At 38.5% G+C, this 18,168-nt stretch overlaps 2 protein-coding genes across 17 annotated transcripts in view; both read left to right on the top strand.

Annotated features, from left to right (window-relative positions):
• The window catches only part of gpr155b (G protein-coupled receptor 155b), a 698,693-nt gene that overhangs the window by 485,230 nt on the left and 195,295 nt on the right, over positions 1–18,168 (top strand). The gene's annotated exons all lie outside the window — the stretch shown is intronic.
• scn1lab (sodium channel, voltage-gated, type I like, alpha b) overlaps positions 1–18,168 on the top strand; it is a 76,597-nt gene that overhangs the window by 25,662 nt on the left and 32,767 nt on the right. For all 16 annotated transcript variants that reach the window (XR_012407369.1, XR_012407373.1, XR_012407372.1 and 13 more), the window contains 8 exons: positions 4,174–4,410; positions 6,387–6,450; positions 7,144–7,285; positions 7,452–7,658; positions 9,493–9,768; positions 12,358–12,699; positions 12,804–12,933; positions 17,058–17,296. Coding sequence is in view for 11 of the 16 variants with exons in the window: in XM_073953037.1 (XP_073809138.1) it covers positions 4,174–4,410; positions 6,387–6,450; positions 7,144–7,285; positions 7,452–7,658; positions 9,493–9,768; positions 12,358–12,699; positions 12,804–12,933; positions 17,058–17,296 (1,637 nt within the window). In the remaining 5 variants the exon portion in view is untranslated. The remainder of the gene's footprint in view (positions 1–4,173; positions 4,411–6,386; positions 6,451–7,143; positions 7,286–7,451; positions 7,659–9,492; positions 9,769–12,357; positions 12,700–12,803; positions 12,934–17,057; positions 17,297–18,168) is intronic.

The following is an 18,168-nucleotide window of genomic DNA, read 5'->3' as shown; positions in this document are numbered from 1 at the left end:
ATTCTAAAACTGAGTTTTTAATATATGTCTGCAGTCTGCCTTTATTATTGATCAAGTGGTAGAGGTTGATATGACATTGAGAATGTAAGCAGTACAAAAAATGTAAGCTAATTATTTATTTAAAAAAGGACAAGCCATTCTTGTAATTTTGTTCTTTGTGTGACTGAATGTAGGCAATATGTTTCCATCCAAATACGTGAAATAAATGTATGCGCAAAACAAAAATATCGCATTTTAAAGATATGCGAATAAAGCAGCGTTTCCATCCAACGAGTCGAATAGAACAAAAGCGTCACTTCTTGATTAAATGGCGGCAAAAATCAACAGTAAAACAGAATTTACTGCCGTAGGAAAAGCTGCATCAATCTTTTCTTTATTTAATAAATGACTTTCACCTCAGAAGATGATGCTGACAAGCAATGAATGCGCAGTGGCGTTTGAAGGCGTCAGACACAGAGAACAGATGAATTAATAACATAATAACCCTAATACTGAAATGATTAAGGCATTTTAGAATGACCAATACAACATTTTAGATGTTTTATATTGTGCTTAGGCTGCTGGTTTTTTCCATTAACACATATTTATCATCACATGATCGCTTTTTTTTTTAAATACATTTTTAATGCGCACACTGGAGTTTGTTCAGTAAGTGTTTTCATCGTAGTTTATGAGCATCTTTTCTAATTGAAAAATGGGGTTAATTCTACTCGCGTACATTTTTATGCATATTTTCAAAAGTTATGCGCATTTTGGCGTGTTTATCAAGTGTTTTTTATGCACATATCCAAAATGCGCATTAAAATAGGTGGGTGGAAACACAAGGTTAAGACGAGAAATACAGCTTCATCTTTAAAAATGGATGATTGACAGAAACTCAGAGTTTAGAGAATAAAACCTGCTCCTGACCAGGTTAGGTTCACAGACTACAGTAAGTTACCATCTAAAACTGAGTCAAACATGCTTGACTCACCCTGCTTTCTCGAGTTTGACAAACCTGCCATTTTTAAATGGAAAACCCAGAGTTTCTCTTATTTCAGGGTTAACATACTCAGAGTTTTTACTTAACCTCCTTTCTGAAACGAGGCTCTGGAGATCTGGATATATTCAGCGACAGTGTAGTGAAGAAACTACAGGAACAATCCTACAAAATGGGTTCTAGGAGCTGTGTTTCATGGTTTAGTAATCTGGCTTAATCAAAATGGCACTCTTAAAATAAGCTGCAGTGCTAGGTTGCACTTTAAATTAGGTGGTCTTAGCTAATGTGTACTTACACTAAAATGTATCTTTTGTTACAATGTGTAAATACATGATTAATATTGTACTAATGATTGATTAAATACCTGCATGTGAATACATTTGTAATAAATTTCTGTAATTCCAAGTAGACCATCTCTTACACCATAACTCAACCCTAAACCTACCTATATCACCAAACCTGTGTCTAACCCTGCTCATTTCCTATCTAAAGAGCACCAAAAGTGTTCTGCAATACATTATAAACCAACGGCTAGCTCTCTGCAACTCTCACATGGTCACCCACTGAAGCTAAGCAGGGCTTCGCCTGGTCAGTACCTGGATTGGAGACCACAAGGGAAAGCTAGGTTGCTGTCGGAAGTGGTGTTAGTTAGCCCAGCAGCGGGTGCTCAACCTGTTGTCTGTGCGGGTCCCAATGCCCCAGTATATTGATGGGGATGCTATATTGCTGAGTTAGCATTGTCTTTTGCACAAGATGTTAAAAACTCTCTGTGAATGTTAAAATCCCAGGATGTACTTGGAAAAAGAGAAGGGGTTTATGTACATCACAGCCTCCTAACCATCCCCATATCATAATTGGCTTCAACACTCTGTTCCTCTCCACCAATCAGCTGGTGTGTGGTGTGCAGTCTAGTGCTATATGGCTGCTTCCACGTCATCCAGGTGGATGCTGCACACTGGTGGTGGATGAGGAGACCCCCCCGCCCCAAAAAATAAATAAATAAAAAATTGTAAAGCGCTTTTAATGTCCAGAAAGCTCTATATATATGTAAGGGATTATTATTATTATTATTATTATTATTATTATTATTATTATTATTATTATTATTATTATTGTTGTTGTTGTTGTTGTTTATTATTATTATTACAATTATTATTATGAACCACATTGTATTATTTTTTTGATGCAAGTACATATATTTAAGACCACATAATATTAAGTGGGACCCAGTGCTAATATAGTTTCATAAACATGCAATAACGCACAACGACATACACAAAAAGATTCAACAAAATGTTTTGTTAGATAATTAATTTAAGTTTTAAATTAATTATCTAACAAAACATTTTTTTTCATCTAACCGTGATGTATAATCCTCAGTACATGTATAATATTTGCCATACAAGTCACATGGGACCCTTTTCAATGCTCTACCATATGCATTTTAAATATTTCTCCTTTTGTGGTGCGAAAAACGAAAAACAAAAGGGATATCCCAATATGAGTAAATGATGGATTTTCTCATTTTGTAGGGAACTATCCCTTTAAAATAACTGTAATGGCACAAAAATAGTGTTGTTGAAGGAATACTTCAGCCAGAAATGAATTGTCCCTTATTTATCTTCATTATTCCAAGTAAAAACTGTATGCTGTTTTTTTTAAGACAGCTTTGTGTGAAGAACAGTGTAGAAATTAAGTCTTAATTTAAAGGGACACAACAACTTTTTTTTTTCTTTTGTCATACAGAGCTAGTAAGATGGCTCCACAAGACTATAATTGCAGTAAACCAATTATATACACTATCTGACAAAAGTCTTGTCATCGATCCCAGTTTAAAGAGCAACAAATAATAACTTAATCTGATCATTTGGAAAAGTGGCAGAAAGTAGATTTTTCCGATGAATCATCTGTTGAACTGCATGCCGATCATTAAAAACACTGCAGAAGACCTATTGGAACCCGCTTGGACCCAAGATTCTCAAAGAAATCAGTCAAGTTTGATGAAGGGAAAAATCATGGTTTGGGGTTACATTCAGTATTGGGGTTGGCAAGAAATCTACGGAGTGGATGGCAACATCAACAGCCTGAAGTATCAAGACATTTGTGCTGCACATTACATTACAAACCACAGGAGAGGACAAATTCTTCAGCAGGATAGCGCTCCTTCTCATACTTCAGCCTTCACATCTAAGTTCCTGAAAGCAGATAAGGTCAAGCTGCTCAAGCATTGGCCACCTCAGTCACCAGACATGAACGTTATTGAGCATGTCTGGGGTAAGATGAAAGAAGAGGCATTGAAGATGAATCAAAGAATCTTTATAAACTCTATGAGTCCTGCAAGAATGCTTTCTGTGCCATTATTTATTTTTTTGAGTCATTGCAGAGATGTTTGGATGCAGTCGTCCAAGCTAATGGGAGTCATACACAATATTAATTCTTTTTTCCACTGCACTGTGATAAGCAAAATTAAACTGTCTTAATTAAATAATTAAAAATCAAGGCATGATCATATTTTATTTTGGTGAAATAAGTGTAATCTAAAGGGCTTTGCCTTTCATATAAGCCACTTTAAATACCAAATGATCAACTAGAAGACAAGATATTATTTGCTGTTCCTAAAACTTTGATGGGCGACAAACCTTTGGTCAGGTAGTGTAGGACACTTTTAATGGTGCGTTTGTTGTGTTTTTCTTTCTCTTTTTTTGGAGCTTGACAGCTGTGATGGCTTTCACTGTAATGAAAAGAGCTGTGAAAAGATCCTTTAACAGTACAAATAGCAGCATACAGGTTTGGAATTGCATGAAGTTGAATAAATAATGAGTTTCTGAGTAAACCATTCCTGGTATTACAAAAGAATGAAAAAACATACATAAACAGTAACACTTTTACAATAAGGTGTGATTTGTTAACATTAGTTCATTCATTAGATGTTATGAATATACATGAATGAACAGTATTTGGGCTCATGGAATCTTATACATTATGTTCTTTGTTAATAATGTTTATGATCAATAATTTACACATTGGTAAATTAACAGTAACAATAATTAATAAAAGTATTGTTAACTAATTAGACCTTAGTACAGTGTTACTATAAGATCTGCTGTAAAAGTAGCTAAAACACATATTCTCACAGTGTGTTTGAGTTGTTGTGCGCATCGGGAGTTTTGTGACCGCCGTTGCTTGTTCCTCAGGACTGAAGACCATCGTCGGCGCTTTGATCCAGTCAGTGAAGAAGCTGTCAGACGTGATGATCCTGACCGTGTTCTGTCTAAGTGTGTTTGCTCTGATCGGACTGCAGCTCTTTATGGGGAACCTGCGGCAGAAGTGTGTGAAGATGCCGGAGGTCAATGTCACTGACAACCTAACCGACTACAGCACAGAGCTGCACAACTCCACCTTCAACTGGACAGAGTACATTAGTGATTCTAGTAAGTGAAGAACATGCGTGTGTACTTGTTTTTGTGGTTTATGAGGACCAAACATCGTATAATGACATGGGTATGACTTAGTTGGTGGTTTAAAAGGACATGCCGTGTGTCATCGTAAATGAAGATGCTTAAAAATCATGCTTTACGAGGTCTTTTGACATATAGGGTTCAGGTTTTCTGTAAGTTTAGGTTTTTACGATATGAAATACAATATGCCTATGAAGAGCCCTCATAAACTACATCTATGCTTGCGTCTGTGTGTGTGTGTGTTACTGAGACACTGCGACAGGAGTGTATGGAAAGCTCCAGTGACCCAGAAAAAAGCTTCTAGAGCTTAAAGCAATCTTATGGCTGTGTGTGTGGATGTGTGAGTGTGGTTTAAAGGCTAGCTTTGATTTAAATCTTCTTTCAAACTTGAGGATTACTGTAGTGGAGGCCTAAATTAAAGGCCAATTTTCTGCCATGTATCTGTATGAGGTCCATTTTTGATGTAGTGTGCTGTGATATTAGCTCAGACCAGGTTGGGTGCAGTAGGACAGGTGGGTTGCACATGCGAACTCATCTAGGATGGAAGTGAGATTTGGGGGGGGTGAATGTAACGAAGGCCAGCTAGCGAAGTGTTATGCAGGTAAACCTCACTCCTCTGACCTCAAAATTGCTCTACCGACAGACACTAGAGGCCATGGTCTTTAGCCTCCTTGTTAGAGCAGCCGACTCCCAATGCAAAGAATCGTCGGTTCGATTCCAGCTCAGACTGGGTTGGGTGCAGTTGGACCGGTGGACTATACATGGGGGCTCATCCGGGATAGGAGTGAGGAATAGGGAGGGGAGTGTAACGAAGGCCAGCTAGCGAAGTGCTTTGCAGGTAAACCTCACTCCTCTGACCTCGAAAGGCGCTCTACTGACAGACGCTAGAGGCCATAGTTTTTAGCTTCCTTGTTAGAGCAACTGACTTCCATGCAAAGAATCGCCAGTTTAATTCCAGCTCAGACTGGGGTGGGTCCAGTAGGACCGGTGGGTTGCTTATGGAGACTCATTCAGGATGGAAGTGAGATTCAGGGGGGTGAATGTTACGAAGGCCAGCTAGCGAAGTGCTGTGCAGGTAAACCTCACTCCTCTGACCTCAAAAGGTGCTCTACCAACAGATGCTAGAGGCCATGGTCTTCAGCCTCCTTGTTAGAGAAACTGACTCACATGCAAAGAAACATCGGATCGTTTACAGCTCCAGATTGGGTGCAGTTGAATAGGTTACACGTGGGAATTCGTCCGGGTTGGAGGTGAGGTTTAAGGGGGTGAATGTAATGTAGGTCAGCTAGCGAAGTGCAATGCAGGTAAACCTCACTCCACTGACCTCCAGAGGTGATCTAGCAACAGACGCCAAGGGCCATGGACTTTAGCCTCCTTGTTAGAGCAGCTGACTCCCATGCAAAGAACTGTCAGTTCGATCTCAGCTCCGGCCGGGTCGGGTGCAGTAGGACCTGTGGGTTACACATGGGGGTTCGTCCGGGATGGGAGTGAGGTTCATGGGGTTGAGTGTAATAAAAACCAGCTAGCAAAGTGCTGTGCAGGTAAACCTCACTCCTCTGACCTCAAAAAGTGCTCTACTAACTGACACTAGAGGCTATGGTCTTTAGCCTCCTTGTTAGAGCAGCCGAATCACATGCAAAAAATCGCCGGTTCGATTCCAGCTCAGACTGGGTTGGGTGCAATAGGACCGGTGGGTTACACATAGGGGCTCGTACGGGATATAAGTGAGGATTAGGGTTGCAAAATACACCTAAAAACCGCTCTTTTACTTCTATTGCGGTGCCTTCAAATAGGACATGATCTGGAAATATATAAAATTGGAGGTTGTTCATTAATTTTGCTCTCCACTGTAGAATCACATACCATCCCCTTTTGATTGTGTATATATTCTGCTGTATATATTCTTTGTCATGTCTCTTAATATTTATCATGTTGCTTCTCTCTTTCAGACAATTATTATTTCATCCCAGGCCGCAGGGATGCTTTGCTTTGTGGGAACTCAAGTGATGCAGGGTAAACATGTTCTTTCTAATTTTTACATGCTAGTTCAGGTTTAACTGTTACATATGTCCATACAGTTACTAGAATGTGGATGGGAATATAGATTAGTTATTAAAATTACGTTTGGGTAACACTTTATTATTTTACAGACCATTCTCTGTAAACCCTACAAATGGTTGTCCGTGAAAATCTCAGTAGATCAGCAGTTTCTCAATTACTTAGACCAGCCCGTCTGGCACCAACAACCATGTCACATTTAAAGTCACTTAAATCACCTTTCTTCCCCATTCTGATGCTTCGTTTAAACTTCAGTCGATCGTCTCGACCATGTCTCCATGCCTAAATGCACTGAGTTCCTATCATGTGATTGGCTGATTAGAAATTTGCGTTAATATGTACCTAATAAAGTGGCCAGTGAGTGTATTCCAACTATCACCAAAATTGATCTCAAATCAAAGCTGATATGTACTTTTCATAAACAATTTGTGAAATTTAAAGCCTGTTTGATCTCTGTTTAGTGTTTTTGTTAAGTATTTTAATTAGTATTATGATAAAATAATCACTATTTAAGTACATTTCAGACTCTTCTAGGATGTTTGCTGAAGCCCCTAGTGGTCGAGAAGCACTTCTGTGATGTCATCAGTTGAGCTAATTTGCTAATTGACGGAATATACTGAAAAACTGTTTACTTGTTTGGATTTACAGGCAGTGCCCTGAAGGTTTCACGTGTATAAAAGCAGGGCGTAATCCAGACTACGGCTACACAAGCTTCGACACGTTCAGCTGGGCTTTTCTCTCACTCTTCCGACTCATGACCCAAGACTTCTGGGAAAACCTCTACCAGCAGGTACAGCATGAACACATCGCATTACTCTGTAGGCAAGTCTTCATCACTGACTCTGTGATTCTTCCTGTTACTGGGAAGCTGCCTTGGAACAATCTATATTGCGTAAAGCACGATACAAACTGTTTTAATTTGGTTTGTTTATGTATGTGCGTTGTGTCTCTTACAGACTCTGCGTGCAGCTGGAAAGCCCTATATGATCTTCTTTGTTCTTGTGATCTTCCTGGGCTCCTTCTATCTGGTTAATCTCATCCTGGCTGTGGTGGCCATGGCGTATGATGAGCAGAACCAGGCCACTATAGAGGAGGCTCAACAGAAAGAGGAAGAGTTTCAGGCCATGCTGGAGCAGTTGAAGAGACAACAGGAAGAGGCGCAGGTAGCAAACTCAGACACACATGCACGTTTCTACTAGCATGTCAGAATATACAAACGCAACATCACATGCATGGACAGTTGTACAGTCTCTCGGGTTATTTGTTTGGGCTATTTTTGTTTTGATCGCTATTTACTCTGTTTTTGTCATCTCTGAAGTTTCTCAGCACCACACTTGCTGCGGCTAACACTGCCTTGTCACCATGGAAACCAACAGATAATGAGAGAGTGAGGGAGTGTCTTTTCTCTTAGTAAACAAGAAAAAGACAAATAGAGAATAAGACGATGAGCAGATTAACTCCAAACTGACGACTAAGCATTCTATCTATCTATCTATCTATCTATCTATCTATCTATCTATCTATCTATCTATCTATCTATCTATCTATCTATCTATCTATCTATCTATCTATCTATCTATCTATCTATCTATCTATCTATCTATCTATCTATCTATCTATCTATCTATCTATCTATCTATCTATCTCTCTCCATCCATTCATTCATCTCACTATCTTCCTCCCTCTCTCCCTCCATTCATCCGTCTGTCTGTCCGTCCGTCTGTCTGTCTTTTTTTTATCTTGCCTTACTCTATCCATCCGTCTGTCCGTTGCCGTCCATCCATCCATTCGTCTGTCTTGTCTGTCTATTTATTTTGCCTTACTCCATCCATCCATCCATCCATCCATCCATCCATTCATCTATCCATCTATCAATCTCTCTCTCCCTCCATCCGTCCATTCGTCTGTCTATCCATCCCTCTCTCTATCTCTCTTTTCCTCTTCTCTATCCATCCATCCATACATCCATCTCTCCCTCCCTCTGTCCGTCCGTCTGTCTATCCATCCCTCTCTCTATCTCTCTTTTCCTCTTCTCTATTCATCCATCCATACATCCATCTCTCCCCCATCTATCCATCCATTGATCTATCTCTCCCTCCCTCTGTTATTTATCTTGCCTTACTCTATCCATCCATCTGTCCGTCCATCCGTCTCTCTGTCTTTTTATTTATTTTGCTCTACTCCATCCATCCATCCATCTATTCATCTATCTATCTATTTATCTATCTCTCCCTCCTACTGTTATTTGTCTTGCCTTACTCTATCCATCCATCCTTCCATCGGTCTGTCTGTCTTTTTATTTATTTTGCCTTACTCTCCATCCATCCATCCATCCATCCATCCATCCATCCATCCATCCATCCATCCATCTATCTATCTATCTATCTATCTATCTATCTATCTATCTATCTATCTATCTATCTATCTATCTATCTATCTATCTATCTATCTATCTATCTATCTATCTATCTGTCTGTCTGTCTGTCTGTCTGTCTGTCTGTCTGTCTGTCTGTCTGTCTGTCTGTCTGTCTGTCTGTCTGTCTGTCTGTCTGTCTGTCTATCTATCTATCTATCTATCTATCCCTCGCTCTCTCCCTCATTCATCTATCTATCTATCTATCTATCTATCTATCTATCTATCTATCTATCTATCTATCTATCTATCTATCTATCTATCTGTCTGTCTGTCTGTCTGTCTGTCTGTCTGTCTGTCTGTCTGTCTGTCTGTCTGTCTGTCTGTCTGTCTGTCTGTCTGTCTGGGGTAGTTAGGGTTATTAGATGGGATATTACAAGTAAGGGAGACCTAATAAGGAAAAGATGGATTAGTGAGAAAATCAAAAATCTGATAGTCTGACCAAACAAATAAAGTGATCTTCTGTCGTTCTTCGGCGCTCACTGTTTGTCCATGTCCTGCCTCTGCTTTCCCTATGTAAGCTTGAACTAAGTCTAGCCACGGTTGCCCCTGACGACAGTGCCTGTGCTGTGATTGGTTGGCAGGTTGCCGCGGCAGCAGCGACAGAGAGCGGGGAGTACAGCGGAAGGGGGGGCCTGTCGGAGGAGAGCTCCTCTGGGGGGTCTAGACTGAGTTCGAAGAGTGCTAAAGAAAGGAGGAACCGCAGGAAGAAGAGAAAACAGAGAGAGGAAGAGGAGAAAGCCGACCAGGAGAAATTCCACAAGTCTGCCTCAGAGGACAGCATCAGACGGCCCGGCTTTCGCTTTTCCATTGATGCCAACCGACTCTCATATGAAAAGAAATGCTCAACTCCTAATCAGGTGACTTGCTCTGCTGTGTGGCATTGTGGGAAATGTAGTTTAGTCAACTCTTCTGTGTTTTGTTAGCTTCTTAGCTATATTCTGTTACATAGTTTATGTGGGTGGAGTGATAATCAACTATGGCACTGAGCAAAGGTGTGACAGGAGACAGAAAAGGGTTTAATCTTCGCATTAAATGCTCAGTAATGCACTTATGGGGATTAAAGGGCTCAAATGTGGCCTAAAAGTGCTACAAATGCATTAAAAATGTCCAAGTGGGAATTTAATTTGACATAAATATGGTTGATATGTGGTTACATTTAATTCTAACAAATCTGAACAAGTAAATTCCACCAGAATGTATTACAAAACAGAAAACAACATGCATTATTCACATTTTAAATCAGATATGTAGTGTGTTACGCTCATTATAAAAATGTACCCCGTATATTTTTCTGGAGAGCACGAATTAGGTAGCCTGAGCTATGTGTGGCCTGATTTTGTCTTTCAAATGAAGGTACGGGGCTGTATGATGCCAGGTCTGTTTCTTTATTTTTTGCACTACCGGCTGACCACTTATGTCCGTGCGGATGGCTTTTTCCGCTGTTACCAGTTTGCCCAGTAGCTTGACACGTATGTCGGTGGACTTGAGATGGAGAAGTTGATGATGGGGTTCGAGTCTGGCGAAGAACAGTTTGAGAAAGAAAGTAAAACAAAAGGCAAAAAACAATAATAACAGGGTGAGAATGTGGTAAAATCTGAAAATGTGGTAAAACTCAGTCGGCCATGAGGGCTTTTCTTTTTCTGGATTGCTTCTGAAGACTCTGTCGGTTGGATTTTAGGATGGTGGAGGTCAGATCAGTCGGCGCTTTTAAAAACACTATCTGTTGGGTCTGGAGAAGGGGGTGGGTGGGGATATTGGTTGGTCTGTCAGTCAGTCAGTCAGTCAACAGCAGGCTCTAGTGGATATACACAAGAACAGCACGCATTAATGGCATGTGCTGGAGAAATTTGAGATTTTAAAAAAAGTGTACACAAAGGCCTCTGGTGGATTCGCAAAAACAAAAACGGCAAAAAAAACATATTTCATGCCATTCCCAAGATGCATTTTGTGCTGTCCAGAAAAGCATGGAGGGGTACGTATCAATAATGAGCATGGGTTTGTGATATTACAAGCCCAACAAATTATAACAAAAATACATTTGAGAATCAAAATAAATTAACTGTGTAAATCAGGTGATAAAATGCTGTCATACAGATCGCAAAACAACAATAATTTAAAAATAAATACATTTTTTAATATTTCATTGTTATTTATTAATCAAATAATTTCTGAGAGTTATAATATTTCATTGTATGGATCGAAGATTCAACTAATAAATAAGAATACATAAATGGACATCATTTTAATTTACAAGGGGAATTTATTATATACATGCAGAACACATTACGTTAGTATTTTAATATTTCAAATGTCTAGAATTTCTAAATATGGGTGAAATTATGTTACTATATAACTGCTGGTTAACTATGCTTATATATAATAACTTTAACTAATAAATTTATTAGTAATTACTTATTAGTTAATTAAAGTTTTTAGTAACTAATACATTTATAGTAACTAATAACCTTAACTTCTGATTTTGATTGTATTGAAATAATGCAATAAAGCTGCTTTAAAACAATAATTATTGTGAAAAGCACTATACAAATAACTTGAATTGAATTATAGTGACCAATACTTAATCAAAATTATATTAAAATAATAAGTGATCTTCAGAGTTTAACAATCAACACAGGCTCATTGTGAAAACACACCCCCATATACATTCTACCGGCTGACCGCTTACCTCTGTGTGGACGGCTTTTCTGCTGTTACCAGATGCCAAGTAGCTCACCACGTATGTTGGCAGACTTGAGGCACAGAGAGGAGTTGACCACAACAACAAGGTTCGAGTTTGGTGAAAAATGGTTCCAGAAAGTAGTTAAAACGAAAGGCAAAAAATGAAATAAACAAGAAAATAACAGGGTGAGAACGTGGTAGGATCTGAAAATGTGGTGAAAATCAGGCGGCCATGAGGGTTTTTCTTTTTCTGGATTGCGTTTGCAAACACTGTCGGTTGGGTTTAGGGAAGTGGATGATTGGATCAATTAATGGTTTTGAAAACTCTATAGATTGGGTTTAGGAAAGGGGGTGATTGGGTCAATCGGTGCTTTTGAGAACACGATCAGTTGGTTTTAGGGAAAGGGGTGATCGGGTCAATCAGTGGTTTTGAGAACACTATCGGTTGGGTTTAGGGAAAGGGGTGGGTGTGAGGATCGGTCAGTCGGTCAGTCAGTTGACAGCGGCCTCTGGTGGATTTACCAAGAAGAGCAGGCGCAAATAGCACTCACGAGAGAAATTTGTGATCTGAAAGAGCATACACAGCAACCTCTGATGGATTCGCGAAAATGAAAACTGCTAAAAAACTACCTCCTGGGACGTATTTCGCACTTTTCAGAAATGTATACAGAAATACATATCAATAATGAGCCTGGGTTGAATGTATTCATTACTTCTGGAATGCTAGCATACTAGTTCTTACTTTCTGTTTTTATTTCTTTGATCAGTCTCTTCTCAGCATTCGTGGATCTCTCTTTTCTCCACGGAGGAACAGTCGTGCAAGCCTTTTCAGTTTTCGTGGCAGAGCTCGAGACTTTGGCTCAGAGAATGATTTCGCGGACGATGAGCACAGCACATTTGAGGACAGCGACAGTCGACGAGGATCCCTCTTCGTGCCTCGTTGTGTTGAGAGGCGAAGTTCTACCGTCAGCCACTGCAGCCTCACAGCACCCAGGATTATGCTGCCAGCCAACGGGAAAATGCACTGCACAGTAGACTGCAATGGAGTGGTTTCCCTGGTTGGCGGGACATCTGTGCCAACATCACCAATTGGACGTTTGCTACCTGAGGTATTTGAGTTGGATGTAAACAAACATGTTATCTATAAGAAAACTTCGCTTTATATGTAAACAGTATTGCGGTTGATTCTCATGCAGTCTTTTTTTTTTCGTAGGGCACAACAACCGAGTCTGACGTCCGTAAGAAACGTTCAGGATCACACCAGCCTTCTGATTACCTCGAGGAGACAGTAGCCAGGAAAAGAGCAATGAGCGTGGCCAGCATTCTCACCAATACTATGGAAGGTGTGAAACACTTATCTTACACATACACAAAGAATACAGTTCAAGTCAGAATTATTCACCCTCTTGTGGTTTATTTATTTATTTATTTTTGTTTGTTTGTTTAACAGAGCAAAGAATTTTTCAAAGTATTTCCTATAATATTTTTTCTTCTGGAAAAGTCTCTTTTTGTTTTCTTTTGGCTAGAATAAAAGCAGTTTTTAATTTTTTTAAGCCTTTTTATGGTCAATATTATTAGCCCCCTTAAGCAATATTTTTTTCCAATAGTCTACAGAACAAACCATCATTATGCAATGATTTGCTTAATTACCCTAACTTGCTCAAATAACCCAGTTAAGCCTTTAAATTGCACATAAAGCTAAATACTAGTATCTTGAAAAATATCTAGTAAAATTTTATGTACTGTCATCATGGCAAAGATAAAAGAAATAGTTAGTTATTAAAACAATTATGTTTAGAAATGTGTTGAAACAATCTTTCCGTTAAACAGAAATTTGGCAATAAAATATACAGGGGGGCTAATAATTTAGGAGGGCTAATAATTCTGACTTTAACTGTACATGAAAAATGAAATTTTGCAATAAAAGGCTGTTCTAGCATGCATATCACTGCCTGTTTGGATATACACTAGCTAGCTATGTTTCCATGCCCCTATTTTCATGCGCATTTTGGAATGTCACATGCTTGATGGAAACACCAAGATGCTCATAGATTGCAGTAGGGTATTTTTTTCATTTGATAAAAAGAAATGCGCATAAACTACTGATGGAAAGCCCATTTACTGAATAATATCCAGCAACTGCATCTAAAAAGTCAAGTGTTTTGTTTTAAGAGATATATGGGTGTGATGGGACAGCATTAATAGACAAACTATGGGATCAAATTCCAAGTTTCGCGGTCGCGGATAGAAAAATAATGTGTGTAAATATAATGCGTAACTAAATGCTGAATAAGAAACAACGAGGTTGTGTACCAAAAAATAATCAGCGTAAATCAATAGTGAAAGCGCGTTTATCTTTGGGTACACAACCTTTTTGTTTCTTATTTTGCTTTTAACTCTTGCTTTTATGCGTTATAATTTTACACGCGATGTCAATGTTTTGATTTACGCACATTATTTTTCAATCCGCGACCATGATACTTTAGGTAGGAATTTGATACCATAACAAACCAGCAGATTGACTAAATTGTAAAAAATCTATTCTAAATATGTTCTAAAAACAGTTAAAGCCCCTACAAATCTTTAACAGAATACTGAAAATGTATAGGTTGACCTAAGGTTATTAAGCAAATACCCAAAAATTAGTTGTTGTTTTTTTCCCAATACTGAAAGTCTGAAAACATGCAATATTTTATGTTCACATTTTTGACCCTGGATCACAAAACCTGACCCCAGAACCCCAGATGTTAAGTTAATAGCAATGCAGTTTATTAATCAAAAGAAAAGTTTTGCTATATTTATTGAAGGAAATTTACAAAACATGTTCATGGAACATGATCTTACTTAATATACTATTGAGTTGTGGCATAAAATAAAAATCTATTTTGACTCATACAATATATAATGAGTAAAACATGAGCATTTTACAATAATGCATTGATGGCAAGTCCATGGAAATGATAATAACTTTAAATGTTCTCATTAATGGAACCTTTATCCAGATTTCTGTTGTATGTTTCTATGTTGCGACGCATGAAAACTGATAAGATCACCCTCACACACATATGCACACACACACATTCATGTTCTGACCTTTAAACACTGACTTTGTCACGTAGCCGTTGACATGCCAGTGCAATTATTTCTAAACGCCTTCAAGCACACACACTTTTATCCCCTTCATCGAATATTCAGCCAACACTTTTACACAATAAACCTAAAAATTTTAAAACAATCTGTTAAACACAAATTTTACAAACTGCTTTCCCTAAATACTCCAAAAATACTTTTCATTAGCTTTTTACAATAGCCTCTACTTTCAGTGTCTGTATGCACAAATAAATGCATAACATTATTTTTTATGAATAATATGCAAATTTTATAAACAGTATGCCAGGTGTTGACCTGCAAATGCTCAAACACACTATCACCACTGCACTTTTTGTTGAATATGACTATGATTATCATCAAAAATATTTAATAATATATAATCAAAATCTTTTTAGGAAACTAAAATGTTACCATTAGGCATATTTTTAATTCACAGTTTGAAGGGTACAACGGTTTTCTCGAATTTTAAAGAGCCCCTATTTTGCATTACAAATTGTTATTGATAAGGTCAAACAACACTTTTAGTTTCTTAAAAAATGCATTTGTTTTTCGCTACTTAACCCAGCGACTCCCATATGATTCGTTCAACGATTCATTTGTTCCCAAACCCCTCCTTAGCTTGAAGCTAATTTACACTGATTGGTCTGATGACCCAGTCTTTTGTGATTGGTTCAGCGCAAGATGCAGAGAAATGCCCACCACGGCTATGTGTAACAGATGTGTAACTAGCACACAGAGTGTGTAAGAGTCCAATGCAGGAATGCAATAAAGCAATGCAGTTAAACAGCAGCATATTACTCTACGCTTATCCCCTAACCCCATATAATAACAACGACACACATTTAGTATTAATCCACGCAGTGGCAGAAGTTGAACTATTTTGAAAACTGACAGCGCTGTGTGTGTCAGGAACAGCTGATGGTGGCCATAGCAAAAACAAACGGCAGAGGATCCCGAGTTCAGAAATGCATTTAAATCGGTAAAGGAAGGAGCATGTGCCATGTTTTCAACATGGTTTTGGACGCAATATGTGAATAGATAAAGATTTAACATGAGAGATACAGTATAAGCACTGATCTGTAATGGATAAGTGATTACAAGCCGCGCAAGGTGATTACAACTTATTACACACAATTAAACACATATGTATTTTGCAAACTACACAAAATGAGGCAACAATTTTAATAACACTTACATGTTATGATCTGGAGGAAGAAGAAACTGGTCCATATGAACTGTAACAGATACTGACAAAGTCCCATACATAATAGTCTCTGCTGCTCCTTCCTTTAATAGCAAACGGCTGACAAGTCCTGCACTGCAGTTTAGGTTATCGAATCAATCATTAGAAAAATGACTGGAAAAAACAAAGCAATAGGTTGGCTATGCTGTGGTATTGTTATGAAAATAAACTTTAACCCTTTATTCCCCACAGCCGAATCACCATTTGTCAGTGATCGTCATCTTCGTGTCATGATCAGTCATGTGATACTTCGCGCTACACTAATGTCTGAAGGGAAAGGCGTGTTCACATTTCGCCGGATCTGAAGCCACATATTTGGTGATGTACCGTATTGACGTTGATGCGTTCAAGCAAAAGATTTGAACCCAACACGATTTATTTATTCGCCTCTGAGTCGACTATTTTGTTAAAGAGTCAATAGTTTTAAACACGGTGCACTTTCAGATTTAAACCTCAGCTGGATGTTTTCAATAACTTAGTGCTGTGTTACACACTGCATGGAAGCTCATTTTCAAAAACCCATATTAGGGGCTCTTTAAGTCCTTATTTTTAATCATGCCAATTATGTTAGGCATTTAGTTTAAGTAACGGTTCTTACTATTAATTAGTGGCTCATTACCCTGCCTATAAGTATGATATTGGCTGTTTATGTGTACATATATATATTCTTAATCTCTAATCCTACCCAATACCTAACCAGCTATTACATTAAAGTCAAAATTTACAATGTTTATCTTACTAGTGTACATTTTATTCCTAAGCTAAACAATTAATCAACGCATGTTTTTGCTATCATCTGTTACAAATTTTTTTTAAAAAGGCTTCTTTCTGTTGACTGACAAATTCACCCACAATATTCGTAACCACGCCCCTTTAACCGTTAAACACTCAAAAAAAAGCCCTGCCCACTGCTCACTATTCTGTTTCAGTTGGAAGTACATCAACGTACTGAAATAAAAGTCTTAGCAACTTCCGGTTTGCGCAGACTATTCATAAAAAGCTATTTAGAAGTTTATTGACACTAAAGTTCTAGTTAATGAATTATTAATAGCGAAAATTGTACCTTAAAATTAAATATTTTATAATCTTCTAAACTCTAAACTCTGTTCACAGAACTGGAGGAATCCCGGCAGAAGTGCCCTCCTTGTTGGTACAAGTTTGCCAACAGCTTCCTCATCTGGGACTGCAGTCCGGCTTGGCTGAAGGTGAAGGAGATCATGAACATGATCGTGATGGATCCGTTTGTAGACCTGGCCATAACCATCTGCATTGTTCTCAACACCCTCTTCATGGCTATGGAACACTACCCGATGACTACCCAGTTCAGCCATCTGCTGTCAGTTGGGAACCTGGTAAGAGCTGAATGCCAGATTCGCATTAGTGAAATGATTAAATCAGTATGAAAGCAGTACAACAACGAGTACAACATTGTTAGCTTATGTGGCAAAATGTTAGCATGGAGAACACATATTTACTATTAACTACAACATTTGCCTCAATATCCTCCCAATTTACTGCTTATTAATAGTTAGTAAGGTAGATGTTCAGTTTTGGTATTAGATAGGATTAAGCAATGTTGAATGTTGTCTTACAAATCAAAGGCATTAATATGTGCATTTTAGTGGAATGTTGGCTCTGTGGTTTGCATTGTCACCTCACAGCAAGAAGGGCACTGGTTCGACTCCTGGCTGAGCCAGTTGGCATTTCTGTGTGTAGTTTGCATGTTCTCCCCGTGTTCACATGGGTTTACTGTAAGTGCTCCGGTTTCCCCCACAGTCCAAAGGCATGCGCAATATAGGTGAATTGGATGAACTAAACTAGTCGTAGTGTATGAGTGCGTGTGTGAATGTAAGAGTGTATGGGTGTTTGCTAGTATTGGGTTGTGGCTGGAAGGGCATCCGCTGCATAAAACATATGCCGGAATAGTTGGCGGTTCATTCCGGTGTGGTGACCCCTGATACATAGGAGACTAATCCAAAGCAAAAGGATTGAATGAGCATTTTGAGTACTAATAACAGCCAGTATGCAAACTTATAAGCAAATAGTTTCAAGTGAGAATTGGTTTTCATACAATATTTATTTCATTTAACACTGAGAGAAAAGTTTTTAGTTTCAAGTGAAAATGCCTTAAAGCAGGGGTGTCAAACTCAGTTCCTGGAGTTTAATTCCAACTCTGCTTCAATACGCTTACCTGGAGGTTTAAAAAAAGCCTGAAGAACTCAAT

Source organism: Danio rerio, chromosome 6, assembly GCF_049306965.1.
Source record: "Danio rerio strain Tuebingen ecotype United States chromosome 6, GRCz12tu, whole genome shotgun sequence".
NCBI classification, from domain to species: Eukaryota; Metazoa; Chordata; class Actinopteri; order Cypriniformes; family Danionidae; genus Danio; species Danio rerio.
This window is presented reverse-complemented; position numbering and strand designations above follow the sequence as displayed.